Source organism: Balaenoptera borealis, assembly GCF_965194805.1.
Source record: "Balaenoptera borealis genome assembly, chromosome: 15".
In the NCBI taxonomy this organism is placed as follows: Eukaryota; Metazoa; Chordata; class Mammalia; order Artiodactyla; family Balaenopteridae; genus Balaenoptera; species Balaenoptera borealis.
This window is the reverse complement of record NC_138871.1, coordinates 14,758,194-14,786,005: the sequence shown is the minus strand read 5'-3', so window position 1 is coordinate 14,786,005 and position 27,812 is coordinate 14,758,194. Positions and strand designations below refer to the sequence as shown.

Below are 27,812 nucleotides of genomic sequence, written 5' to 3'. Positions count from 1 at the left end.
AAAGCAAACAAATCCAGAAATGTAGGATCTGGGAGCTTCCAGCTCCCTAGATCAGCCCTGCAAATAGACTTCCTGAGTGCGGCCAGCCCAGGCCTCTGCCAGAAAGCAAAGCCCTCCTTCCACCCTAGAGGCAGCCTGCCTGCCTGGGGACACACTGCCTTGCTGCCAGCATGCACCCTCCCTCCCTCTGCGCAGCCACAGCCAGGACATTGGTAAAGAGTAGTTGGTGCCCGACTTCCCACAGGGAACACAGTCCTCATACCAGTTACAAAATAAGCCGCACAGCTCAGAATCTCTTTGTTAGCTAGCCCAGTAGGTCAGCTGCACAATGTAACTCTGGCCTAGAACCTTACCAGATAATTGACTTTAAGGATTTCTTTTCCCCTTTGTTATAATTTTTTTCTGATTAAAAAAAAATGTGCATGTAAACAATTCAAAACAATACAGGATGGTGCAAAGTAGATGCCAAGATTCCCATATGCCCTCCACCAAGTATGTATCTTTCTAGTGTATGTTTTATTTCAAACTGACTTTTAAAATAATCTTATGTGCTTTTGTTTTATCAGTTGAAGTTTGTATGGTGGAGGGTCAGTTTGTCTTAATTTTGAATTTTTCTCCTGAACTGCAACTCCCCCCACCTCCCACCCCAAAATCATAGCAGTGAGGTATATTCCTCTGGAAAAAGATGAATGTTACCAATAGATTGTGTTGCTCTTGTTTCAGATTTGATTTTTCTGTTCTTGAGAACCTTGTCCTCCCTGCTGATTTGTTTCTAAATCAAGAAAAATGAAGAGAAAACTACTGTGACCTAAGAGACACACCCCCTCCTCTAGGGTTTGGTGGCAAGTCGGGGCTGGCAGAGGCAGAGGGGATTGCTTTGGTTTTTGCACCTGCACTTTGGCGAACTTGTCCTCCTGTGTTCCCATTATTTATGCTGGTGTCTTCCAGCCTGTCCCCCTCTGAGTGTGAGTAGGGAAGCATGTGGGCGCACCCCGCTGTGACCAAAGGGAGATCTCAGCCCCGGGCAGGTGACTGCTGCTGACTGCCCTCCCTTGGGTCTTGGCCCTGTCGTAAAGTTAGCCCTTGAAAACAGCATTGCACTCGCCACTACTTACCTTCGTGGACCTAGGAGAAAACTACAGGTTGTGGTCCGTTTCTACCAAGTCCTCTCCCTTTGGGGAGATGTGCCCTACAAAAGACGTAGAAGGTGGTGAATGCTGATGGGCAGAGGGCTCCTTTGAACAAGATTCTCTTCAAAGGCTTCAGCAGCAAACCAAAACAGCAGCTGAAAAACATGCTTTATTGCCTGCGAGTCCAACCTGCCTAGTGCAAGCTCTTCACGTTCTTCTGACATTTTCATATTATTTAAGACAAAGTGAAGCCACTTCCATTTAGTTGTACTGAGCAGAAAACTGAACTTGGGGGTTCTGGGAGGAAAGCTGTAAAGCCACTGTGCCCATCACAGAGGTTTTAAAAATCACAGTTATGATTATTGAAACATTGTGTTTATCCCTACTCACCATCATTACAGAAACTTTTTGAAGTAGGGTGAGTTCATGCTTTGGGCAAGAAAGCAAGGACTGTTTGGTTTGGGTCTAAAAATTTCGAAGGACTTTTATGAAACAGGTTTCCCACAAACTCTATTTTGCCTTTGTTGCCTAAAATAGACATATTTACAAACTGACTATACTCCCTCCTTTACTAAATCTAGTTAATGGTCCTCTTATCTGATATAAAACGCCAATGCTAATTAGTAAAAATTCTCCTTCTGTCCCATGTCAGGGGTTATTAAAATTTAAGAAACTCAGGGGACTTCCCTGGTGGTCCAGTGGTTAAGACTCCACGCTCCCAATGCAGGGGGCCTGGGTTTGATCCCTGGTCGGGGAACTAGATCCCGCATGCTGCAACTCAGACCCAGTGCAGCCAAATAAATAAATAAATATTAAAAAAAAAAAAAAAGAAAGAAACTCAGAGAGTTCCCCTGAGGTAACTGAGGGTAGTGTTGTGTATCAGATTATTGTTTTATTTAAATCTGTTCTAGTTGTGCTACCCTATTATCAAGAGCCTAAAGAGAGTTGTTTCTGGGGAAAAAAGCCCAAAAAAACAAAACAAAAAAAACCTGAAAGAGAATAGCTGATCTCAGGGAAATGCAAAGAATGTGGGAAGTGAGAGGAATAGGATGAATTCTAGGCTATCGAAGAAGTCTGGCGGAAGAAGGGGCCATCCTGTTTGTCATGGTATCTTCCACCTCGCTTAAAACAGCCGGTGACTTTTGAGTTGAAATTTTCATTCTCTGCAGGTAACATCTGTAGAGGTAAGGAATGAGGACTCTTCTTGGCATTATCCCCTCAGACATGGTTATTTTATTCCCTTTTCTGTCTCCCCTTTCCCTGCCTTTCTTCCTCCCCTCTAATGTTTTCTCTTTCTTCCTGTCTCCACTAGCCCCTTTCCTTCCATCTTCATGCATGCCCAGATTCCCCTGCTCCCATCCATCCTATTTGTGGTCCATTCTGCTGTTCAGCTTCTCCAAAAAGTGTTGCTTCCATTCCCTTGCCATTCATCTTCCTCATAACCTTTACAAAGTCACTTCGTTCCTTGTCTTCCTGCTAATAATGTTTTCCCAGAGGTTCAGATCACCAAATCCAGTGGCTTGTTCTCAAAGGTTAGTCTTGTGCCTGATAGAATTGGACACTTAGACCGTCCAAATCGAACTTCCCCTCTTTTGGTCTCTGTCCTGGCTTCTGAGAACTCCTTTGTTTTATCCTGTGCTGGTGGAGGAGAAGGCCCTCAAAGACAGGTCTTTGTCTTTGTCTTTTCCTTTGTCTCCTTAGAAACTCATCCATTCTTTATCCTCTGAGTGAGTGACTCCCAAGTTTTCATCCGTGGCCTAGTTCCCAAAGAACCCAGTCCTGCCGTGTGCTGGATATCTCAGCTTGGTCATCCAGTTGTCACTGAAACGGAGTTTCTCTCTTCTGCCCATTAAGCTGCCCCTCTCAACTGCCCAATCTCTTTATTCATCTCAACTTCAAACTGCAGACTTGTGCCGTTTTTATGTCTTGTCACGAAAGTCCTATCCATTTTTAGAAAACCATCTCCAGCTACAGTCTTCCCATTTTCCTTGTTTCCCTGCCCCACACCGCCACCCGTTCCACTTCTCTCCTAGATTTTTTTTTTTTTTCCAAGAGCCACCTTAATTGGTCTGCTGTCCGTGATCTTTCCAGAGTGCTTGCCGTGATCTGAAGCGTCTGTCTCGTGGCTTCGAGAATCAAGTTCGTGGACCCTGGCGTTCAGGACTCCGCAGGCTGGCACTGTCCTGCCTGTCTTCCCCTGCATCTGCGCTGGGCCAAAGGTCCCTCTTGTCAGGCCCATCCAGGCCTCTGTGCCGTTTCGTCCTTGCTGCGTCCTCCAGGCCCTGGCTTCTGGTGGCTGTTTTTCAGTTAGGGCGCGTCCCCCCACCTTATCTTCTTTCCCTTGCCTCCCCAAAACCTGTTTCTTCAGGGCCCAGCTCACGTTTGCCCATGCACCTTCCTGACTCCCCCGGCCCGCATGACTGACTCTTTCCATTTTACTGTAATAGCTCCTGATAATGCCACTCACACATTTTGGAACTTGAGCAAAACAGGGCAGCCGGTATCTGCCATCTCTGTCTGGTCTCCCCAAGAAAATGAAGCTCCTTCCAGGAGCACCCAGGGCACCATCTGCATATCTGCCTAACACGGGACAGTCCCTGGGGACTTGAGTTCAGTTTCTTCTTGCAAAGGAGACATGTTCTTTGTTCAGGACACGTGGCTGTGACTTAACTGAGGTCTCTCACACGGCTCTTTCTGGCTACTGCTTGCTGCCCCTCGTTGATGGATATTGCTAGTAAGGAGGAGAGCAGAAAGAAAGGTTGGTTTCAGGCACCAAGAGGGTTGGCACCAAGTGGACACATAAGTATTGTTGTAGAGTCCGCATAGCTTCACTTTTTGAGCCTCTGAGAAGTATAGTTTCTTGTGTGAAAGAGTACAATAGAATTTAAGTTTCACTTTAGAAATTGCACTGAAAGAAATCTCCCACAACAAAGGAAAAGTTGTTTTCTGGGTAGTTGTCTTTTTGAAGATAGACTCTTTGAAGCATGTTTTCCTAGAGATTGTGCAGATGAGGGTGAGCTGGTGGGGGAGGGGAGGATCTCTCCAGCTGGTGGGGGTGCGGGGGGTGGGCATGAGAGGTGCCCTATCCAGACGGCTCTGTGCTTCCTTTCCTGGCCCCAGCTTTTGGTCGCAGGGTGGTTTCTATTTGCAGGAATCTGTGCTTCAGAATTATTTGAAGAGTCCACCTCTGGACTCGGGGGGGAGTGGAAGGCTCGTCTACCTAGAAAGGCTAAGATAACTCAGAAAGAACTGACAACTAGCTATGTACACACTGACATTTCTTTTCACATAATGGCTTTCAATGAAACTTTTGGTGACAGAACTCTAAACCTCTAAAATTCCCGATAATGATTCTCATTTTCTTCTCCCATTTCATGTCATTTAATTCAAAAGCCTGCCCCTCATTTTTGCAGGGTAACTTGTTATGTAATGCTGCACGTGTGATGAAAGCTAGCACGCTTTGCACATGTTCTGAATCATTTGAACAGGGAAGAGAGTATGCCATACACCAGACCCTGTACTTCTGCCAGCTGTTTTCTAAAAACTCTTGCTGGGACAGTTGCGTTTGGCATTGCCTTGCTTAAGAAAGAATCCTGGGAAGAGATTCTCAAGTTTAATTGAACCGTACATCCAAGAACCAAGGCTGAATCTCACCTCAGTTTCTTAAGTGATGTGTGAATTTCCTAAATATCCCAATCTAGAAACTCCTCTGTAAAGGCATTGGGTCTGAGCTGTATAGTGTTTCAAGCTGCCAACAAAGTCAGCTTCCTTACACTTGTCGATATTCCTTTAATTCAGAAGTCTAACATGTTCAATAAATGGTTGATTGTTGAAATTGTTTCCCTTCTTTTTTTGTTTACCCAATTAGCAGGATACTACTGTTTTGCAGTGTTTTGTATTTCTACCTTGTAACTTAACGATAATCACTTAATTTTATTTCTTTAAAGCTTATTTGGGGACTTCCCTGGTGGTCCAGTGGCTAAGTCTCCACGCTCCCAATGCAGGGGGCCTGGGTTCGATCCCTGGTTAGGGAACTAGATCCCACATGCCGCAACTGAAGTTCCCACGTGCCACAACTAAAAAGATCCAGCATGCTGCAACTAAAGATCCCACATGCCACAACAAAGATCCCACACGAGGCAATGAAGATCCTGCACGCTGCAACTAAGACCTGGCACAGCCAAATAAAAAAAAAAAAAAAAAAAAAAAAGCAAGCCTATTTGGTCTAATGACAAGTATTTTTCCATATATAATGTTTTACCTAGCTTTTATGAATGCCGTCACCACGTAGTTTTGTATCTGCACAGAAACCAAAATAAATTTCAAATGTTAAAGCTCTAAAATCATTAAATTAAATTTTCTCCTTTTTTTTAAAAAGCATAGTTGATATACAACATTATATTAGTTTCAGGTATACAACATAGTGATTCGACATTTGTATACATTACAAATTGATCACGGTAAGTCTAGTAACCATCTGTCACCATACAAAGTTATTTCAGTATTATTGATTATATTGTACCTCTTAATCCCCCTCTTAATAAATTTAATAGTACTGTATTGAAATTGATTAAAATAAGGCCTAACGTAAGTGGAAGGTCATTTTTTTTTTAAACCTTTAGCCTTCACTCACCTTCCCACCCGATCCCCATGTAAGTACCAATACACTGGAAACGCATTCCCAGGCTTTGCACATGTTCTGTAATTTTCCATGTTCTGATTGACTGACTGCCAACCTCGCTCCTCCTCCTCACGAGACAGCCCTTGTCCTAGGTTGGGAGTAGCTGGGCTTCTTGTCATAATACACTCGTTACCTCTCGGCTTGTCCTTTGCTGTACCCTTGGCTTGAAAGCTCTCTCCACCTGCATCAACCCCAGTGAAGTTGTCTTTCCAGGCCTCTGCCCTGACTGCGAACGCCCGTCTCGCTGTGTATTTTAGGAAGCTAAGTCTTGAGGCTCAGGCCCTGAGGTCTGGGAGGGTATCTTGGTGCTGGCATGGTGAAAACCCAATTTAACCCCGATCATAAGGAAGACGAGCCTAGGCCCTGGCTGCATGCGCACTGGATGTTCTGTAACATACACCTCGCTAACTAATGCGTCCTGTCAGCTCCCTGCCCCCACGTCCACATGGACCCTATCACAGGCATTTCCCCACCCGCTGAAAGCCAGTGGAACGAGAAAAAATGGGATCTGGAGCCTCTGAACCTATGGAACTACAACCCAAACCATGCTCATCAGGCACCCTCTCTCCACTGCGTAGAACTCCCGCGGAGAGGCACTAAGGGGGAATGGGAGGAGAGGCCTCGGGCCCATGGGACCACCCTGCTTCAGCCGACCAACACTCTCAAGGGTTCTAGCCACCTGACAAAAGAATATTTGGTTTGATGGCTCAGAGTTAGGAGGTGTGGGTGTGGGATGCAGAGCGCTGCATGATGAACCATTAAAGTCACCCAAGTCAGTAGCCCACGCTGGGCCTTTCATAGAGACAGCGTGTTGTAAAAGGTATGGAAGATTACCACCTGCCTGGCTGGAAGAGCTTCAGTTTAAGAACCACCATCTAGGCACCTCCCTGATGGTCCAGTGGTTAAGACTGCACTCCCATTGCAGACGGCAGGACTTCAATCCCTGGTCGGGGTAAGATCCCACGTGCCATGCAGCACAGCCAAAAAAAAAAAAAACAGGCACCATCTATGCTACACTTGTGTGTCGGACCTCTTATTCAGAAATCAAAAACGAGTGCTTTACGTGATCGAGGAGCTAATGCAGAAAGACATGGGTAAGTCAGGGGCTGTGCCAGAGCACTGGCCAAATTTCCTCTGACTCATCCCTGACCAAACTAATTCTTCTTCTTCTGTGCCTGGACCCTTGCGCCAAGCTTCTGAAGGTCTGAGTACAGGTTCCGCCTCAGGATGGCGCTGCTGCACAGCAGGGCCCCTTGCAGGGCTCCCATCAACCCACAGGTGAAGACATCCTGGCCTAGGAGACAAAAGCAGAGGCCCGTGGGCATCGCTGCCCCCCCCCCAAGTGGGGGACAGGGCTGGACAAGGGCCCCTGGGCCAGGGCCACCCAGAGATGGCTTCAGACCAGGACCAGGGTCCACAGCTGCCGAGGCAGCCCAGCTCAGGCTGTGGGAGGCTGCAGGGGGCAGCAGGATCTGAGGACAAGCATGGAGGACTCTGGGTGACAGGGAAGCCCAGGGTCTCAGGTCCTGGCAAAATGCGGCAGTCAGCGTACCTGTCAGGTAGAGGTTGGGGATGGGGCTCTGGGCCCTCATGGAGGCCATCGCACCAGGATGCAGGCGGCCCAGGTCATGGTCAGCCCCGTAGCAGGCCCCCCGGGGAGCTGCCAGGTAGAACTGACTGGTCAACGGGGACCCTCCAGTCACACTGTCCACCTGAGGAGGCAAAAGAGGCAGCTGAAGAGTGGGAGTGGGACCTTGTGAGACCCTAACCTCCTTGCCTGACCCTGCACGAGCTGCCTGCCGGCACGGGCTCCCTATCCCTTCCTGGAGCTCAGTCAACCCGGGCCTCGTTCCCCTGCCCCAAAGAAAGGGTAGAGATGCACCAGCCACAGGAATCTGCCCTCCTACCTTCCCCTCCAGCTGTGGGAACAGCTTCAGGATGACCGACAGAGCGGCTTCAACAAAGGAGCTCTTGAGGGTCTCGTAGCTGCTGCTCCGCTTTCCCCGGGGCTCGTCCCGCCACTCCTCGAACCATTCATAGGAGGTGGGCACCAGCACGACCCCTGTGGAGCGGCCTGGGGACGCAGGGCCGGGTCACTACTGCTGCCCCTCCCCCGCCCAAGGCCCCGCCCCAGAACCTCCAGCCCCACCTGAAAACCGGTCCTCCCACGTCGGGTCCTTGGCCGACGGGAAAGCAATGAAGAGAACGGGCACGTGCTCTACAGCCTTGTCCGCAGGCAGAGAGAGGTAGTGCTCCATTCTGGGGGAGGAGAGGGGCTGTCGGTCCCGGCCTTGTTCCCCGCAGCCACCAGCACCACCCCGAGGGCAGGACACCCCCAGGGGCCCCCGAAGGGATGAAGCCAAGGCACAGCCTCGGTAGGGAGAAGCCCTTCGGGAGTAGATTGTTGCCCATCTCCTCCCATCCTGCATGCTGCTGCTTCTCCCCCAGCATCAGGGGAGGACACCCTCCCCACACACGCACACCCACGCCTTACGCCGTGTCCATGTCTGTGTCAAAATAAATGTAGTAGTTGGTAGACGGCAGCCCCAGGTCCTTCTTGGAGCCTCGGAGGCAGATGAAGACAGAGAACATGCTCAAGCCGGGCCGCACCATCCCCAGCTGCCGCTTCACACCTGCAGACAGGCGGCAGGGCCGCGTGAACAAGGCCACCAACTGCTGCCCCTGCCCCGGGAACCTGCGGACGCCCGCTCACCTCATCTGCAGCCTCAGACGTTTGGACAACTCGACCTGGCAGGGGCCTGCTCTTCGGTCTCCTGCCTGTGAAGGCCACGGCCTCAGACCTCTGCTCTGAGCGCCTTGAGGAGCAGTGAGTGACGCCCGGCTCTCTGAGCCGCTCACTGCCTCCCATCGTCCCCTTAATGTCTCAGTTAGGAGCGGATGACGGGGCTCTGCACTACAAAGACCACGGCTAGGAACAGTATTTGGTTGTAAGCCTTGGCTTCGGTATTAAGTTGAATACAAAGCATCTAATGACTGAATATGCATAATTCCTCCTGTGCTGAACAGTCAGCACAAGGCCTTAAAATGGTAAGTGATGCAGATGAACAGATGCGAAATGGCATCACTGGCACTTGGCATTTCAGGGTTCATCTGGGGAGGAGGGAAGAATAGCACTGAGGAGGAAGGCAGCAGTCACCGTGGGAGCCTTTGGATGTCCCCTGGACCGAAGCCACTGGGCATTCCCACCTCTCAACAGCTGAGCCCAGACCAGTTTTCTTGAAATTGCTTCCACAGAGTCTTATCCTTTGTTCCCATTCCCAGGACCATTGCCAGCCCCTGCCTGAGGGATAAGTCGCCACTGGCTGCTCTGCTTAATTCATGTAACAAATATTTGTTGAGGACCTGAAATGCGCTGGATCTTCTGCGAGGCCTTGGGGACACTGCAAGGAATCGGACGTGATGCCTGTCCCCGGTCCACTTTCCTGAAGAAGCTGGCTCTCCTATTAGAGGCTGCAAAGACCTGAGTGCTACGGGTAGGGTGACCATAAAACTTATCATCCAGAACAGGCCACTTCTGAGAGTGAAGGGGGCGTTGTAACAATTACAGCAGGACAACGGGCATGAGACTTCCAGACACCCAGCCGCCCAGCTGTGGGAGCGCCAAGGGGGGCAGGGGATGTGGTGAGGAGTAGTAATTGCCCTGGAAAATCAGGAGCACCTTCTCCCCTGGGTCCCAGCATCGTGGGGGAACCACAGCTGCGGGCACCCCCTTTCCAGGTGGGGCAGGGTGGGCACGGAGAGAACCAGGGGCCCAGGAGTGATGCCCCCAGGTCTTCAGAAGCCCCTTAGCACAGCCATTACCTCCACCCAGCCCCTTCTGTCCCTTTCCCCAGCTAGAAGGAAGGGGTCCAGGAGCCACCCACCTGGCAGAAAAATAGAACCTTGGGTCTCAAATCAGGCACACAACGATGAGACCAAGCCCTGCTTCTCCACACCAGCCTTAGCTCCCCTACTGATTTTGTCAAACTAGTCTTCCCTACTCAAAACACCTCTCCAAACTACCCCCAGTAACCTCCTCAAAGCTCAGCCCTGGAATTTAAGAAAGGCGCTCCTATTCACAAAGGCTCCCTCTGCCTGACCACCCCACCTCCACCCTCGACCCCAACTAGCACTGCCTGTCCCCAAGGCCACCAGATATCCCGTTCCCATCTCTGAGAGGGAGACAGAACTGTGAGAATCTCTACCCCCAAACAGCTGGAAACGAAGGAATGCCAGCACCTGGGGTCTCTGAGTTAAGCATCACTGCTGCCACTGTCTGAAATGCTCTCAAACTGGGATTCATCCAGCTCGCACTCGAGAGAGGCAGCTGGCCCTTCAGGCAGGTAGGGGCTGGCACATGAGACTGTCTTCAGGGCTGAGATACGTAAGAGCAGTGGAAGCTGCTTCCGCCAGTGAAGGGAGGCAAGCTCAGCAGCTAAGTCTGCGGCGTGGCTGCCTGGAGAGAAGGCGGGCCCGGGGGAACACCGGGCCCGTCAGGGGACAGTGTCAGGGTTCAGAGGTCCTGGGAGAGAGGGAGGCACGAAGTACCAAAGGCCACTGGGCAGTCTCTGCCCCACCCCACTCAGCTCACCCGGCCTGAGAGAGGGGAGGCCCCTGCTGGCAGCAGATGCCGGCCGAGGCCCAGCTAAGCGAGGCAAAGGGCTGAGGAGGCCAGTTCCCGGGAGCACATGGCCTGTACCTCAGAGACAGTCATGACGGCCACCCACCCTCTCGCCCACCAGGAAATCCAAGGCCTCACTTCTCTACTGAACCCGCCTCCCTGGGCCCGCTCTCCGGGGCGGAGCGCTCTTTCCACTGCTCTCTGGGCTCCTCCCCGGGCACCAGTGAAGTCCACCCCAAACTCATCGTGAGCGGCTCCCTACTCCCCACCTCCCACCCCAGCCAGAGGCCTTTACGCAGATGCCGCTCCCTCCCTCCTGGATCGCTGGTCCCCTCCCAGCCAGCGGCCTCCTCCCCTCAATCACATCGGGAGCTGCCAGCTACCTTTCCAAATGGTGGCGTCCCACCTAACCTTGGCTCAGCCACTCTGTGCCTTGTGGGCCGACCTGCTCTCCTGCCCCTTCGAGTGAGGCCTTCTCTCTGGAAGCCCCATGCTTCCCAGCCCAGAGGGGGCCAGGAGCCCAGGCTTAGGAGTCAGACACACCAGCCTTCTCCTCTCAGCTCGGCCACCTCCAGCTGGGTGGCCTTGGGCAGTTATTCACCTGTGTGCCTCTGTTTCCCCAGCCATCAACATTAGGATGACGAGCTCTCTACCCAGTGGCTGAGTATAAAAGGCAAGGACAAAAACAGGCTTTTATTTCTGGACACGGCCTATCAGTGGAGACGACTAGACTGAGGCTTATTTTGAGTTCAGGGCTCAAGCGGCAGAGGATACTCCTGCAGCCTCAGCACCAATACGGAGCTGCTTCCTAAAGAGGCAGGAAAATAAGGCCCACAACAATATTATCAAGACCTTCCTTCTTCTCCACGCCAGCCTTAGCTTCCCTTACCAACAATGTCAGATCAGGCTTCCCCACTCAAAATAAGTGAGAAATTAAGGAAGGAAGCAGGATTCATACGGCAAACTCAGTGAAAATCCAAGAAACGTCCCTTGAGGACTCAACCCACCAGCACTGATTATCAGAGAGATGATCTAAGATCTAGGGAAACTGGAAATGGGCAACTAGGACTGGAGACTTGAAAGAGGAAAGGGAAACATGGTTGAGGTGATAAGGGGAAAGGGAGTAAATATGCCAAGAATGAAATGAGAGATAAGGACCAAAGGGTCTTTGGGGAGGATGTGATACAAAGGAAGTTGAGCCCACCCCCTAAACAGAGGCCTGCTGGGAACGGATGTTAGAAACCGGTGTGCTCACCTTCTCTGCTTATGGAGGGTCAAAGGGCAGCGCCAACGCTGGGGGAAGCACCAGCCAGGCTGAGCCAGCTGGTTGCAGAGGGCAGGCCTGGGGCACTTGGAGGACAGTGACGCAGCCCAGTAGTTTACCTGGCAGACAGCGGGCCTTCTCTGGCAACAAGTACTCATAGGTATTGAATAATCCTGCGTTGGAGATCACGATGGGGCAATAGATGTTCACCAGCTCCTGACCCTCCTTCACAGTGACACCTGCAGGCACAAGAGCTTGGCTGAGGTTCTGTAAGCTCCAGGAGGATGAGAAAGGTCCCTGTTCCCCACCCTCCAGATCTCTCCCACATTGACCTCGAGCGGGCAGGCCCCAGGCCAAACTGCAAAGTGAGGGAACCATCCTGAAGCACTGCCCTCTTGGCTCACGGTTCCCGCACTGGCTTCCTACCTCTCTCCCCACCCTGCGTGGGCGCTCTTCTCTTGAGCAACCCACCAAGCTTCACACGAACCCCGAAAGAGCCCATGGGCTGAAGGCCTTCACTGGAATCCTAGACCCTTCTTCACAGCTGCCAGAGTTCCCGTTCCAACACGCTCTTTTTAAAATCCTCCAGTGACACCTAACCTCTACTTAAATTCCAAGGTCTTGTCTCAGCCTTCCCTGATGTGGTCCCTTTCGTGCGTCCAGCCTCATCTCTGGCCATTCTCACTAAACTATTAGGCAGGACTGTATGAAATAGCTGATAGTCAACCATTTTTTTAACCTATAAATGTGGCAGTCTCTTATGATTCCACCTAATATTTTCAGATGCCTAAAAATACTCAGCTCTTTCATACCTCTGTGCCTCTGCACATTCTGTTCCCCCTGCCTGGAATAACCACCCCTCCCCTCTGGCTAGCTTCCTCTCACCCTTCATGACCTCCCTCTGAGGCCTTCCCTGTTCCACCATCCTCTGTGCCACCTCCATCCTTGGTGCCTGCCTCTTTGTGGCACTTTAATTATATCGCAGTCATCTTCCCTGTGCGACTGGAAACTTCTTGAGTTAGAGATTAGGATTTACTTATCTTTTATCACCTAGCACGTGAAAAACACAAATAAACGTATCTGCAACTGAATTTAATTGAACTGATAAACCCACCTTGGTTCACAGACCACCTGACGGCTGGAAGGAGAACTTGCTCATGAACATGAGAGAAAGTCTCACACGTCGGACAGCCACCCCTCTCTCACCACCGGGAACTTCCCAGTCTCTTCTACACATATGTCCTTGCAGACCGCTGACGGCCTATTCTCTCTTGATTTTTGCGTGCCCTGGGCTACCCACTCACCACCTCCTCCTTGAAAGACTCCTCTGGTGAATTTACTGTCACACCAGTTCTATTTTCCCCAGGCCTCTCTCTGCCCCCTTAGCTGATGCTTCTGAAGCACCCGCAGCCTGGATGGCCTGTTCTGTGTACCAGAGTCCTTCCTTGCATAGAGCCTCTCCTCACAGAGTTCATCCACGGTGGGATTTTGACTCTCTGTGCAGGTGACAGCAAACACCTGAGCCGGGGTAGAGTCTGGGTCCCACTCTGCCATTTACAGATTGAAGGCAGGGCATCCTGCCGGCCTCCACACCACCCTACAAGCACCCAGGTTACGTACTCCCTCCATCAGTCACTGAACAAACACTTACTGGGCTCTATTATGTGCTAAAGTCTATAGACACAAAGATTAAAAAGACACAGCCCCTACACTCAGGAGGTCCTAGATTACCAGATAACTATTTTTATCTATTGAATAAATGATGAAATACTGTTCTCTGGGAACCATGCCACCCTTTATCCTTCCCGCATCCTTTTTGCTTCCAGGCCAATCGCTATCCCCGGGCAGCCCCAGCTTGGGGCAGATTCCAGCCTTCAACCCCCAACTTGGAGGTCAGTTCTTCTACACCTTCTGCCCTCAGTGCTTTCTTTGCTCTGCACCCAGAGACCCCAGGTCTCTGCCACCCCGGCCAGGGACTGTGAAGACAATGCAGGGCTCTTACCGCAGGCTTTCCCAGCTGAGTCCAGCAAGATGCTCTGCACAGGGGCCCTCGTCAAGACAGCACCCCCGGCCCGCTGAATCACAGGGATGGTGTGGAAAGCGATTTCACTGGAACCCCCTCGGGGATAAAAGGCCCCTTTTATGTAGTGGTCAACCAGCAGAGCATGCATGGCAAAGGTGGTGTGGCTGGCGGTCACACCTACAGAAGGAAGGAAGGGGTGATGAGGCAGGAGGGGCAGCGGCACCTTCGTTCAGAAAGGAACACGGGTTCCCATCAGAAAACACGCAGCCTTTGGGAATTCCCTGGCGGTCCAGTGGGTTAGGACTCGGTGCTTTCACTGCCAGGGGCCCGGGTTCAATCCCTGGTTGGGGAACTAAGATCCCGCAAGCCGTGAGGCATGGCCAAAAAAAAAAAAGAGAACACGCAGCCTGAGTCTATGCATCCCAGGATCCAAGTGATCCCCAGGGCTCAGGGCAGCCAGAGGGCCTGTTTCCATCCAAATGTGGGGAACGGGGAACCTTACAGGTCTTGGGGCCAGTGGGAATGTCCTCCCTGCAAACTGCCATGCTGCCAGGGAGGACAGTGTTGGTTGGAAAGGAAAGTCATCCAGGGCGTGGGTGAAGGGAATTTTTATCAGTGTGTCCAGCAGGGAGGTGGACAGACATCTCCTCCATAAGCTCCAGAGGGCCTGGGGTGTGTGCTGTTCCATTTCAGTCAGCCAAGCAGGCTCAGGAAGAAAGACTGAGAGCCAGGAGCTGCCTGGGGCCCAAGGCCAGTACCCACCATAAGTGGGGAAGATGTAGCTGAGCACGGCCTGGAGCTCCGGGGAGGCTGGCAGCTCCCGCAGGACCTCGGCCAGGCTCTGGGTAGATGCATGGAGGAACGGAGAGAAACGGGTGAGCAGCCCACACTTGTTGAGGGCCTGAACCATGGGCAGCGGGAGGATCTTCAACAAGATGGCATGAATGACTCCTCTGGATACCACCTGGGGGAGGGAATGAGCAGGGAGGAACAGGTCTCATCTCCTGACTCGCCTTTCCAACAGCCTGCATAGCCCGAGGGCCCAGCAACACTTAGCCCTGGCTGAACTTGGTTGAATTTGGATTTTAAAACTCTGTACTTGGGACTTCCCTGGTGGCAAAGTGGTTAAGAATCCACCTGCCAAGGCAGGGGACGCGGGTTCGATCCCTGGTCCGGGAAGATCCCACATGCCACGGAGCAACTAAGCCCGGGCGCCACAACTACTGAGCCCGGGCGCCACAACTACTGAGCCCGCATGCCACAACTACTGAAGCCCACTTGCGTAGAGCCCGTGCTCTGCAATGAGAGAAGCCACCGCAATGAGAAGCCCGCACACCGCAATGAGTAGCCCCAACTCGCCGCAACTAGAGAAAGCCCGTGCACAGCAATGAAGACCCAAAGCAGCCAAATATAAAAAAGTAAATAAATTTATAAACAAAAAAACAAAAAACTCCGTACTCTGTGAATTTTTCCCATTCTACCCTCAAGTGAGTCCTTTTTTGCTTCTCAGTTTCCGGCCCAAATTCCTTTTGAATAATCCCAATCAGATGAAGTGAAAAAGAGTGGTGATATGACCACAGGGAGGCCAGCATGGTCAGGGAGGAGAGCCGAGCGCCCCCCAGAGGCCAGAGTGAGACTGGCAGCTGCGGAGCCCAGGCTCCAGAGACAGAGGGCCCACCGGGGCACAGAGGCCAACTCCGGTGGAGGCTGAGTTCCAGACAGACAGGCCTGTTCCTCCTTCCTTCCTCCCTTACCCGTCACTCCGCTAATGAGGAAGGTCAGCCTTGTTGGGAATAAGCAGGGGGTCCTCAGCATGTTCGTGTTACCTTAACCAGCCTTATATACTTGTCGATGGCAGCTTCTTCCTGGGGAAACTTCTCCTTGAGGCCCTGTATGTAGGCTTTCTCCCCACTGTACATGGGAAACTCCTTTCGGCCATTGGGCCCTTCTAGTACCATGATGTCAAAGGGAGAGGCCGTGGGAGCCCAGTCCAACTGCCCCTCAGTGATCTGGTCCAAGATAAAACGGCCAAAGCTGCCCTCCTGCATGCGCCCGATATAATGGATTCCTGTTGGGAGACAGAAAAACAAAGTGTCATAGGGATATGGGGATTGAACCCTGGAAAAGCTCCAACAAGGAAGCAAGGTGAAAGAGGCTGTCCTGCAGGGCTGAGTCTGTGCCCAGAGGGGGTACCCACCCTTTCTGTAGAGGGGAGTTGCAGCAGAAACCACCAAATCCCTGCCCAGTTCAGCTGCCAGCGGGTACAGCTGTCAGACAAGGAAAGCGGTGCCCAGGGAGAAGACGGGGCCTCCGAAATCACAGAAATGCCCAGGATCGTCCCACCATGGCTGCTCCAAACCTCCTGCGCCCAGCCCTTTTCCACAGAAGCCTTACCCGTGTCAAATTCAAGGCCATGCTGTCCAAAGGTATGACAACAGCCTCCCGCCTTGGTATGTTGTTCCAGCACCAGAACTCGCTTGCCAGCTTTGGTCAGGATCGCAGCTGCTGCCAGGCCCCCAAAGCCACTGCCTATCACCACCACATCCAGCTTCTCTGGCACTCGGCTGGCTGAGAAAGCTGCAGCAGATGGAGGAGATGGAGGTGGGGGCTTCTCGGGGGGGCAGTGAAAGGGCAGTGATGTGGAAACCAACGCAGAATTCTCTAGCTTGTACAATGCCAGAAAACTCTAGAGCAGTTTGGCAAGGAGCTCCTGACTAAAATTTAAAATGTTAGTTGCAACCCATTAAATTGATTTCATGACCCACTAAGAGATCACAACCTGGTTTGAAACACAGTTAAACTAGTCATCTCATTTTTAGACCAATCCAGATAAATGGAGTGACTTGCTAATGGTTTCACAGCAAATTAGTGACAGAGTCCAATTAAAACTCTGATCACTTAGAACAATACTGTCTCCAACTGTGTTGCAAGACTTGTTGCACAGAATACTAAAATTTACAAGTGAACAGGTGAGAGAGATCTCGGATATCAACAGGTTATTCTTTTTACAGGTTATTCTTTTTTTTTTCTTCTTTTTTTCTTTTTTAAGCAGCAGAACTCTTTCTTTAAACCTTAGAAGAAACTCACAAATACTTTTTAAAGATGACAGTGCAGGTCAATGGAAGAGCAGCTCTGAGCCTGAGGCATCCTGTTGAGCCTCGTTTCAACCACAAGAGATGGGAGCAGGCATAACCAGTCAAATCACTTAATAGGCCAAATGCAATCTCCTATAAAGTTTTCTGTGCAGCTCTCCCAAGTCCCTGAACCCATGGGGAAGATAAGTGAAAACGTTAAGGTCTTAAAGCAAAGTAGGGGAAAAGTCTCCTCTTGTTTATCCGGTTAGCCACCGCTATACTAAGTGGCAGGGCCTGAGCATGGCTATGCCAAAAACTTGGCTCGCCGAGGACGATGCCCGCGCCCGTGTGGCCACGATTCCCCGGGCCTGCGGGGACCAAGGCTCTCGCCAGTGGCGGACTCTAAAGCGGGTGCCTCCACGTGCAAAGAAGCCCTCCCATCGCTCTGCATCTGGGGAACGCTAACCCGCGAGGATGCCCGGGCGCAGCCTCGGACCCCGGGGTCCCTCCCGCTCACCTTGCTTGAGAACCTTCTTCCTGGCCTCCTTGTCGGTCACCAGGGGCGCGGGTGGCCGCTTGACATCCTCGGAGAAGGGGTTCGGGGAGCTGCCGGAGAACAACCCCTTGCAAACTTTGCCGAGGACGGCCAGCAGCAGCGCAGCCAGCGGCAGCAGCAACAGCCACATCGCGCTGGCGTGGGAACCCGTCCGCTCCGACTGCGCCCGGGCTCTGCGGCCGCGGCTCTGCTCAGTTAGCTTATCCTCGCACCCGGAAGGCAGAACCAACTTTGGCCACTGCTCAGCCAGGCCCTTTTTGGCCAGAAGCCAAGTCTCCGGCGGAGATTGACCCTCGCGGCTCGTCGTACTCACGTCTCTGGCGGCGCGGAGGGCCGTGCGCATGCGCGGAGGAGGCCCGGAGGGGCTGAGGCACCGCAATCGCGAAAGCTCTGGGAACTTGGGGACTCCGCCGGCGAGCCCCGGGGGTCCGAGGAGAAGGGATGTGGGGCGGAAATGGTCGCCCTGGGGCGAGACACGGCTGAGAGTTGCAGAACAGAGAGAGACTCCCTACTGGCAGACCGGAGACCTCGGTTGTGGTCTCGCTGGATGACCTGAGGCAAGTTGCTTTCCTGTTTTCCCCACCGAGAAAGTTTCTGTCCGGAGTCCCCACCCTCTCTGGCTGGGTGTCTCGATGGACTGAGATCTCTGTTAACATACGCGCATCGCAGCCGGCGAGCACCGGGATCTGTGACCCCAAATTGGCCAGTAGTTTTGGCCGCGGCGCCCCCCTGGGATGGTGATGCCTGCGGCGGAGGCCTGGTCGGGGCTGGAGGGGCCGGGGAGGCCCCAGCGACAAGGCCGATGAAAGAACTGGCATACCTGTGTGCGCATTTGTATTTAAGGTGTGGACCCAATTTCTAGATTAAATACCTATTCAGAGAGTTTAAGCTCCAGCAAGCTTAAACTTAAAACCATTCCCCTTAATGTAGCTCATTGCCTAAAGTGGGTGCACCATAAAAATAAACAAGGACCTACTGTATAGCAACAGGGAACTATATTCAATATCTTGTAATAACCTATACTGGAAAACTATCCGAAAAAGAATATCTACATTCAGATATATATTATATATATAATTGAATCACTGTGCTGTATACCTGAAACTAACGTGACATTGAAAATCAACTCTATTTCAATTTTTGAAAAGTTTTTTAATTAAAAAAGTAAAGTGAGTGCTCTATAAATACTGAATTTGGAAAGGATCCATGTTTATAGGAAGGCCATTTTTTCAGGCCCAGCTATGAGGAACTTGCCTAATATTGGTAGGAGTGACTTTGTGACTTCGAGTACTTGCTTGTTTGACAGTTTCTGCTCTTTTCTTTCTCTGTTACAGATAGTAACTGTCCCTATTGAAGCCCCCAGCAGGGCTGCAGCCAGAACTGAGGCACTAGCAGGCATGTAAAGCTGGTCATGCATCTACGCTGCTTGATACATTTCGAGCCCAGTAACAGAAGAGCCTTCCTGAGATTGCTGTCACCATACTTGCCTGTCACCTTCGCAAGGTTGGCCAGTGTGTGAGTGTTTGGTCATATGCTGTCATGGAGGTCAAGGAGGAGGGAAAGGAAAGGGAGGCAGATGCTGAGACCCCAGAGAGAGCTAGTTCCTGAGGAGCCATGACTTCCCCTCCATTACAAATGTCTAGCCCTAGAGTCGGGAGGTGTTCCTGGTCTTGGTGTTAGGAATCAGTCAGTGCGTCCTGCCCCCTGACAAAGAGTCCATCTTGTTACTGGCAGCCAGTTTGCAGGGAACCCAGATCATATTCTCTGGAGGGCTGACCTCAGAGCAGTGCCACCCTCCTTCCTTAGTCAACCAAGTCCGGGGAATTTCCTGGCGGTCCAGTGGTTAGGACTTCACGCTTTCACTGCCAAGGGCCCGGGTTCAACCCCTGGTCAGGGAACTAAGATCCTGCAAGCCGTGCAGCGTGCCAAGAAAAAAAAAAGTCAACCAAGTTTGTGAGGTATGACTGCCAGTCATCTATGTACTTATCCAGATTCTTGTTGTGACAGACATCCATGGTGTCCACTTCCCCCATGATGAGGTGTGGGCCTGTCCAGCCCTCTTGCTAAGGTGGACTCATGAGAGGAAGGGCTTAGAGCTAGCCAGACTGGCTAGGCAGCTGCCACAGGTACAATATTGGTGCTAACTGAGGAAGGGTAGGCACAGTGTTGCATTTTGAGTTTCTACCGTCATAGGAACCGAATCTGGTATTAGGCCCAACCTGCGTCTGAGACCTAAGCAAAGCCTGAGCACTTCAGCTAAGACCACGCACCAACGTGTCACTCTAAATTAGCCTCAGCCCTTTGAGATGCTGCCCCAGATCTCAGTAACTTCATCGTCAGAAACAGATCCCCACCACTTACAGTGGTGCTGCCTCCTGGGTACTGATGGTCCAGCCCTCGGACTCCTGCAGGGACCCCTTCTTTCCATCCAGTGACATGGATAGTAAGAGGCAGGCATTTGGCTAAAGCAGCCTGTTTATTCAGAGTATGTTTACAGCTGCTTGAAGATTTTTAAAGTCAGTTCTTAACAGAAGCATAACTGAATGACGGAACCAGTTTTATTCTTTAATTTTTTTTTTTTTTTTTTTCAGGGCTGAGGCTCCAGAGAGCTCAGGAACTTCTCTCGGGACTCACAGAAACCTACACCCTGGTGATGGCACACAGGGACTGTTTTCTTGTTCTTAGTCTAAATGACTGCCAAGAAGGAAGGCAAAGGTAGAAGAGTCGGATCTCGGGCTCTCCCCAGAGCTTCTAATCTCAGACCTTATTAAACTCCTTTCTGAGCCCAAGGACAAAGCTCACTTGAACAAATGATTTTGAGTCATGAATGAAAAGTCTTGCTCTTTCCATAATGAGAAAGAATTAAGAGATGGACAGGTAAGCAAGCACTTCTGTTTGGGAAAGAAGGTGTTGGTTTGGGTTATGTTGTTAATAGTAATAAGACAGAGCATACATCAAGAGGGTGTGGAGGTTTAGAAATGTGTAGGAAAAATCCTCACTATAGTTCTCTTTGTTCTATTAGAAGATGCTTCTAGTCACTTCTGGGTCAATTGCCTTTCCTGACAGCTTATTTTCTAAGTGGGCTATGGGATTTTGGTCTGGATTTGCTTGGGTGGGAGGAGAATTTCAGGCAGAATCCCCCAAGAAATGTGTATTTTATCAATTTGGGTTGTTTACCTTACTGGCCCTTTCTCTCTCCAACACGTGTTTTGGCCTGATTATTGTCAGGACCCCTGATTCAATGTGCTATGTCTTTTTTTTTTCTTTTCGGCTGCACTGGGTCTTAGCTGCAGCATGCAGGATCTAGTTCCCCGACCAGGGATCGAACCCAGGCCCCCTGCATTGGGAGCGCAGGGTCTTACCCACCGGGCCACCAGGGAAGTCCCCCAATGTGCTATGTCTTTGTGTGAGCCTGGTGGCTTACCCTGCATTCCTTACCTTTTTCACTACCTTGCCCAGAAACAGTCTTAAATGGAGCCTGTGGGATTCAGTGGCCAGAATGGGGACAAAGCCTGTGCTTTGGGAGTCCAGGGAGGTTTTTGTCACTGTTCTAAGATAGGTGAACTGTTCTTCCAGAGAACATCCATCTTTGGACACTAGAGGGGACTGAATCGGAGAGGGAAAGGAAGGATAACTTGAGTCCTGAGCACACAGACGTCTCCAGGGAGCTGTTCAGCACGATGAATTACCAGATATTTTTGAGAATGTATCTTGAGCCTAGTGCTGTGCAAATGGTCTAAGAAATATAAAACAAGTATACGAGAAGGTCCCTGCACTCAAAGCGGCAGAGTCTGACTGGGGAGACGGGTCTTTTGCACAGGCCCTTGTGCCACATACAGAGGGGCTATAAGACTTAGAGACGTGAGGGACCACTGTAGCCCCAGTTGGTAAGGTCGGCCACCCCGAGGAGGTGGAACTGATCTTGAAGAGACCAGAAAACACTGAGAAGGTGGAGGAGGGGGCGGATTCTGGAGGAAAACCACATGACCCAAGGGCTGGAGGTGAGAGGAGCTGCAGTGAATATGTTCATTGGATCAAAGTGGGAGACAATAGTGCTTAGGCATCGTGAGGCCAGTTATGGAGGAGTTAGCTCAGCTGTGGTGTGTTTAGGTGTCCATTCTTGTGTCCCAGGGAAAAAGAAATCAAAAAAATCAAAGCTGTGTTTAAGGAGTGTTAGTTGGCAAAAATATGTGGAAGGGATTAGAGTAACAGGACAATCTGGGATTCTCGGGCCTTGACGTAAGCAATGATTCCTTTAATTATTATTTTTTCTTTTATTTATTTTAGAGAAAATAATTCTGCAGATGGTTCAAAATCCAAAAGTACAGAGGATGTACATATAGTGAAAAAATTACCTTGCACCCTTGTCCCCCAGCTACCCAATTTTCCTGATGGAGGCAAAGTTACTACTTCCTTGGATATAATTCTGGAAATAGTCTCTGTAAAGACAAGCAAATAATATTTATGTGTTTTTTAGAAATTCAAATGGTAAAATAGTGTATATACTCTGCCCTTTGTGTTTTCACTTAATATATCATGAAGATTGTTCCAAGTTGTCCATAAAGCACTTTCTTACTCTTTTTTATGGCTGTATAGGATCTCATTGAGTGGATATGCTTTAATTTGTTTAAAATTAGTCCATTAGTGACAACTAGATTTATCATGGCGATCATTTTGAAATGTATAGAAATATCAAATCACTGTGTTGTGCACCAGGAACTAACATTGTTGTAGGTCAATTATACTTCAAAAACAAACAAATAGGGACTTCTCTGGTGGCACAGTGGTTAAGAATCCGCCTGCCGATGCAGGGGACACGGGTTCAATCCCTGGTCCGGGAAGATCCCACATGCCACGGAGCAACTAAGCCCGTGCACCACAATTACTTAGCCTGCGCTCTAGAGCCAGCGAGCCACAACTACTGAAGCCTGCGTGCCTAGAGACCATGCTCTGCAACGAGGAGCCACCGCAGTGAGAAGCCGGCACACTGCAACAAAGAGCAGCCCTCACTCGCCACAACTAGAGAAAGCCCGCACGCAGCAACGAAGACCAACGCGGCCAAAAATAAAAAAATCAAAATCAAAAACAAACAAAGGAACTCATAGAAAAAGAGATCAGATTTGTGGCTACCAGAGGTGGGGGTGGAATTGGATGAAGGCAGTCAAAAGGTACAAACTTCCAGTTATAAGAAAATAAGTACTAGGAATGTAATGTACAACATGATAACACTGCTGTATATTATAAATGAAAGTTATTAAAAGTAAATCCTAAGAGTTCTCACCACAGGAAAAAAAAAATTTTTTTTCTATTTGTTGATGTTGTATCTATAGGAGATGATGGATGTTCACTAAACCTATTGTAGTCATCATTTCATGATGTATATAAGTCAGCTCATTATGCTGTACACCTTAAACTCATACAAGTGCTGTCTGTCAGTTATATCTCTAAAACTGGGGGGAAAATTATATAAAGTATAATAAAATAAAAAGTCCATTAGTGGACAGTCAGGGTTTTTCTAGCTTTTTGTTTTTATAAACAGTACTACCATGAATAACACTGTAAGCATGTCATTTGTACATGGATGACTGTATGTGTTAGATAAATTCCTAGAATGAAATTGCAGGCCCCAAATGTGCATAGCATATGTGATTTCATCAGGTATTGTCAAGCCAGAGAGGTGGTACCAGTTCACTCTCCAGTGTCTTATAACTCTTGGTCGTCTAGCCAGCACAGTGTTACCACACTTTTTGATCTTTGATAATAGGATAAATGAAAAACTTCTCAGAGTAGTTTTATTTGACATTTTTCTTGTTATAAGTAAGGTTGAGCATTTCTTCACATGTTTAAGAACTATTTGTGTTTCCTTTTATGTAAACCATCCATATCCGTGCCAATTTTTCTACTGGGTTGGTTTTTTTCCTTACTGATTTGTAGGATCTTTTTTTTTTTTTAACATATTAGGAAAATTAGCCCTGTATTGGTGATATGAGTTGCAAAAAGTTGGTCAGATGGTTTTTTAAGCTCCAGTAGGGGGAAGGTTTGGCTGAGCAGAAAGGCCAAAAGTGAGGAAACTGCTTCGCTCAACTTTACTTACTCAGAGCCCTGAGACCTTGAACGGAGCCAGGAAATCTGTATAATATATTAACACTGGGCTTCCTTGGTGGCGCAGTGGTTAAGAATCTGCCTGCCAATGCAGGGGACACGGGTTTGATCCCTGGTCCGTGAGGATCCCACATGCCGCAGAGCAACTAAGCCCGTGCACCACAACTACTGAGCCTGCGCTCTAGAGCCCGTGAGCCATGACTACTGAGCCCACGTGCCACAACTGCTGAAGCCTGTGCACCTAGAGCCCGTGCTCCGCAACAAGAGAAGCCACCGCGATGAGAAGCCCGTGCACCGCAACGAAGAGTAGACCCCGCTCGCCACAAGTAGAGAGAGCCCACGCGCAGCAGTGAAGACCCAACGCAGCCAAAAATAAAATACATTAAAAAAAATTTTTTTTTAAAGATCATATTAACATTAACTAAGCTTTTCGCGGTTTTTTTTAAGACCGATTAAACAGGAGTTTTCCCTTACAGTATTCCTTGTAGTTGACTTCTCGGGAGTTCCTCCATTTTCTGTGTGTGTGTTACTGGAAAAAGGTGTGACGTTTAAGCTGTCATCTTTGAGGGACTACTACGTGCCCAGGAGACTGACTTTGGTTTGTCTTGCAGGTTGAAAGTGTGTCTGCTGGGTGCCCTCCACCATGTGACGAGGACAACAGTGCTCTTCTGGCTTTCAGGGGAATTCCTGTACGTATCACCCACACCTCAGTGCTTCCTGTCGGTAGAAGCTTGTGTTACTTGCTGCTGTGTGGTGCCAGGCACCGGGACACAGGGTGGCACAGACCCTGCCCTCCAGTAGCTCACACTTTGGGTGGGGGGGGGTGGGGAGGGCACAGACATGCAAAACAACCTCTATCTAATAAGATAATTGTTACAATAAGGCAGAATATAAAGTGCAACGGGAATACCGAAAACACACCTCTGTCTCAGTTGAGTGGATTTTTGTCTGTTTGCTCTCCAAGGAGGGCATATATTCATACTTGTCCCCACATCACCCAACTGCTCCATCATAGCTGGCATTTTCCGGGTGCTTCGCTTTACGATTGGCTTTAACCAACCCATGTGAGAAGACTAGATTCTTCTGGCCTCCAGTTTCGAGGACACTTGGTACAGCGGGTGGGACTTGTTTGTGTGGGTGAGGGGGACGTGGACTCCGCCCTCACACTAAAGGTCAGCTGCCCCTACAGATCTCAGAGTTGAAGAACCACGGCATCCTCCAGGCCCTGACGGCAGAAGCGAATGGCTGGGAGCCGGCTGGTAAGTCCCCCTCGGAGCCTGGGAGGGACTCAAGGCGGAGCTCCCTATGGGTCTGCTTTTCCTCATTTGAATTTCTCTCACTACTTTTCCTGTAGAATTTTTAAAATATATATATATATTTATTTATTTATTTTTGGCTGCATTGGGTCTTCGTTGCTGCACGCGGGCTTTCTCTAGTTGCGGTGAGCGGGGGCTACTCTTCGTTGCAGTGCGCGGGCTTCTCATGTGGTGGCTTCTCTTGTCGCAGAGCACGGGCTCTAGGCACGCGGGCTCAGTAGTTGTGGCTCACGGGCCTAGTTGCTCCGCGGCATGTGGGATCCTCCCAGACCAGGGCTCAAACCCATGTCCCCTGCATTAGCAGGCAGATTCTCAACCACTGCACCACCAGGGAAGCCCCCTGCCAGATATTTTTAATCATATTAAACAACTACAATTTTTTCCCCAGATTGCTCTCAGCTGATTTAAACTAATAGGCCAACTAAATCAGCTGTGCTGTTTACTATGTGAATAAGTAGAAGAGGGCCTAAATAAAGGAGGCAGTCGACAAAAGGAAAAACAATAAAGTGCTGTACTAACGTGAGCTGGGTTTGTTATCCTGGAGGTTTGTGTTTTGGCTCCTCGTTCTTCTGTCAGTGTAGGGGAAAAATAGTATTTACGTCAAGATCATCTTCAGAGGTGGGAGTCCTAAAGGAACCAGGAAAGGAGAGAGATGCTCTTACGTGGGTTGGATGTTGGTCTCCAGTTTGGGCACCAGATTGCGTTGCTGCTTGAGACCTTGGACTTTCTCTTGACTACCTTGCTGTCACAGTAAGCTCCCACACCTTTGCCTGTGAGGTTTGTGCTCCTGGCTCACAACCTTTCATCAGCTCGTTTGTAGGTGAAGGTGTGTGGGGTGAAAGATTGATCGAGTTGCTTATAATGATCTGAAGGGTGACAAGTCAGTGAAGCTGGCTGTGGATGAGGGGTGAAGGGTGGGGAGCTTCTTCTCAGCGTCGTGATGAGCATCCATGGCTGCTGTTCCGCTCTTCTTGTTTTGCCTCTTTGTCCCTCTTTTTCATCTCCCACGGGTCCAGCATGCTGGAAGTAAGTTTTATTTTCTTCACTGTTCCAGGTTGAGTGTTCTGTATTCTGTTGAAGTTATCTAGTTTGGAAGCCCTAATGTAGTCTGCTACCCCGGGGTGGGGCTGGCAAGACTGAATGTCCTAGAGGTCCAGGATTCAGGACCCCGGACCCATCTCATCTGCTCCCACCGTCCACATCCCTGCCAGACCCGAGCCTACAACTGCGTCAGTGATACTAGCTGCTGTTTATTGAGCAGGTGGCCTTTGGGCCACATACTCCCCTAGAATCTGAAGAGTTACGTCATCCTCACAATAGTTGGAAGAGTGATTACAAATGGTTAAGTAACCTGCCCAAAGAAGTACAGCTCGTGAGGGACAGAGATGAAAAGTTCACGAGCTATTTGGCTCTACACTGTGCTTTCGCAACTGTCCCCTCCAGCGCCCCAGCAGCCTCCTTGTCCTCATTATCCTTTAGTGTTTTGAGTTTTTGGTAGCTTTTTCTTTCATTTGCAAGTATACTTCCAAAACAGTTCACCGTCACGTGATGTCCTCAGCCCAGATTGTGAGGCAGAGGGGAGCTGTCCTAACCTGCTTTCACCACCCAGGCTAGAAGGCTCATGAGTTTGGGTGTCAGACGGAGGTCTCTCCATCCTCCCCACTGTTTGCCAGTGTCCTCTGTAGCAAGTGGGAAAAGCCAGTGATGGGCCATGCTGCCAGCAATTTGGGCCAGAGAGTGGCAGCTGTGGTGTGGAGAAGAGGGCTGTGTGGTGGTTATAGAGCGCCAGTCCTGCTGCTTTTTTCTTCTGTTTCCCCCGCTTTTGTTGTGCTTTCATTCATTCATCACACATTCATTGTGGGTAATTCCCTGGCAGTCTAGTGATTAGGACTCTGCACTTCCACTGCAGGGGGCACGGGTTTGATCCCTGGTCGGGGAACTAAGATCCTGCATGCTGCAAAGTGCGGCCAAAAACAAAACAAACGAACAAAAAACAACAACAACAAAAACATTCATTGTGCGCCTGTCATGTGTCAGGCGCTGAGAACCCTACCTTCCTGTGGCTCCCAGTGCAGTGGGCAAGACAGTTACAACATGGTGATAAGCGTGGGGTGTCGGGGTCTCTCATGGAGCAGCTCCTAACACGAATTACAGAGGCTAAAGAAGGCACCCAGGTGAGGGTGATACCGGAATTGGCTGAAGGATGAGATGGAACTGCGCCAGAAGGGGCTAGAACTGAAGGTGGGAGAGTGGGGTGTGCAAAGGCACCCAAGGGGGGTGTTGAGAGACTTCAGGTACTTCTGGATGCCCTAGGACAGAGCCAGAGAGGTAACAAGGCTCCCGACTGTGAAGAGTTGGGGTTTCATCTTGAGAATTATGGAGAATCCCTGGAGGGTTCTGGGCAGCAGGCTGACGTCAGATCTGCCTTTTTGAAAGCTCACTCTGGCATATCAGAGGGCAGCGACAGGGCCCAAGGCAGGCAGGTGAGGCTGGGGGCTACGACAGCAATCCGGACACACCTAGATCTCAGAGGGTCTCCTTTTCTCACTATTGCAGTTATGAATACAGAGGTGCTCCGAGCCCAAGAAGAATGGGAAGCTGTGGACAGTATCCAGCCAGAGACAGGTAACCGCAGGGATGGCGCCGCCTCCTCACAGCCCGCTGCTGCTAAACACACGATCCACCCGTGCGGCTCATGTTCTGTGCCTCTGGGATTAGGATACAGAATTCCTGGGTCTTATTGTTTTCAATACGTGACATAGGATAAAATCTCTTTTCCCAATTCAGAGGTGATGCCATCGACCTTGGGAGGGAATGGGGATGAATGCCATGGGGAGAGGGCCGCCGGCCGTGAGAGAAGACAGGGAGGACCTTGGTCAGGGTCAACTTCTGTAGGGTGATGAGGTCAGGCAGAGGATGGAGGCAGGCAGCCAGGACCCCTGTGTCAGGTCGAGCAGGTTGTTCACTATACAAAGAAGTCCCTGGAAATGGGCGCTGAAGCCATCTGCTGGAAGCCTCTGAGGGCTGCATCAAAAACTGTCTCGT

The 27,812-nt window shown here is 50.3% G+C and overlaps 3 protein-coding genes across 15 annotated transcripts in view; 2 read left to right on the top strand and 1 right to left on the bottom strand.

Moving 5' to 3' along the window:
• The window catches only part of TGOLN2 (trans-golgi network protein 2), an 8,641-nt gene extending 3,168 nt beyond the window's left edge, over positions 1–5,473 (top strand). The window contains exon 4 of one of the 2 annotated variants that reach the window (XM_082357250.1): positions 5,078–5,473. In XM_082357250.1, the coding sequence (XP_082213376.1) occupies positions 5,078–5,113 (36 nt within the window). In that variant the 3' untranslated portion in view covers positions 5,114–5,473. Of the gene's footprint in view, positions 1–723; positions 4,966–5,077 lie in introns of those variants that run through there. The other variant, XM_082357251.1, reaches the window with a different exon arrangement.
• RETSAT (retinol saturase) lies at positions 5,367–17,694 on the bottom strand. 3 transcript variants are annotated; one of them, XM_082357206.1, is made up of 11 exons: positions 17,311–17,694; positions 16,114–16,296; positions 15,546–15,787; positions 14,482–14,683; positions 13,699–13,896; positions 11,816–11,935; positions 8,306–8,444; positions 7,961–8,070; positions 7,719–7,885; positions 7,364–7,523; positions 5,367–5,429 (listed from the first exon to the last, which is right to left on the bottom strand). In XM_082357206.1, the coding sequence occupies exons 1-11, from the start codon at positions 17,690–17,692 to the stop codon at positions 5,392–5,394; spliced, it is 1,941 nt and encodes a 646-aa protein (XP_082213332.1). In that variant the 5' UTR covers positions 17,693–17,694; the 3' UTR covers positions 5,367–5,391. The 3 variants fall into 3 exon arrangements, with proteins under 3 accessions (XP_082213332.1, XP_082213331.1, XP_082213333.1); XM_082357205.1 differs by lacking the exon at positions 5,367–5,429 and adding an exon at positions 5,469–7,105; XM_082357207.1 differs by lacking the exons at positions 5,367–5,429; positions 16,114–16,296 and adding an exon at positions 5,469–7,105.
• ELMOD3 (ELMO domain containing 3) overlaps positions 17,694–27,812 on the top strand; it is a 26,741-nt gene continuing 16,622 nt past the window's right edge. For 2 of the 10 annotated variants that reach the window (XM_082357241.1, XM_082357240.1), the window contains exons 1-6: positions 17,695–17,906; positions 18,684–18,864; positions 19,941–20,226; positions 24,063–24,140; positions 24,629–24,710; positions 27,324–27,392. In XM_082357241.1, the coding sequence (XP_082213367.1) occupies positions 20,173–20,226; positions 24,063–24,140; positions 24,629–24,710; positions 27,324–27,392 (283 nt within the window). In that variant the 5' untranslated portion in view covers positions 17,695–17,906; positions 18,684–18,864; positions 19,941–20,172. Of the gene's footprint in view, positions 17,907–18,683; positions 18,865–19,940; positions 20,227–21,636; positions 22,518–24,062; positions 24,141–24,628; positions 24,711–27,323; positions 27,393–27,812 lie in introns of those variants that run through there. The other 8 variants (XM_082357237.1, XM_082357234.1, XM_082357239.1 and 5 more) reach the window with 7 other exon arrangements.

Coding starts and splice junctions, on each gene's coding strand:
- RETSAT (XM_082357205.1), bottom strand. CDS start 17,692: ATGCGCACGGCCCTCCGCGCCGCCAGAGACGTGAGTACGACGAGCCGC. Junction 8,445..11,815: donor GAAGGCCCGCTGTCTGCCAG/GTAAACTACTGG, acceptor GCCTGTCTGCAG/GTGTGAAGCGGCAGCTGGGG. Junction 8,071..8,305: donor GACACAGACATGGACACGGC/GTAAGGCGTGGG, acceptor CTCCTCCCCCAG/AATGGAGCACTACCTCTCTC.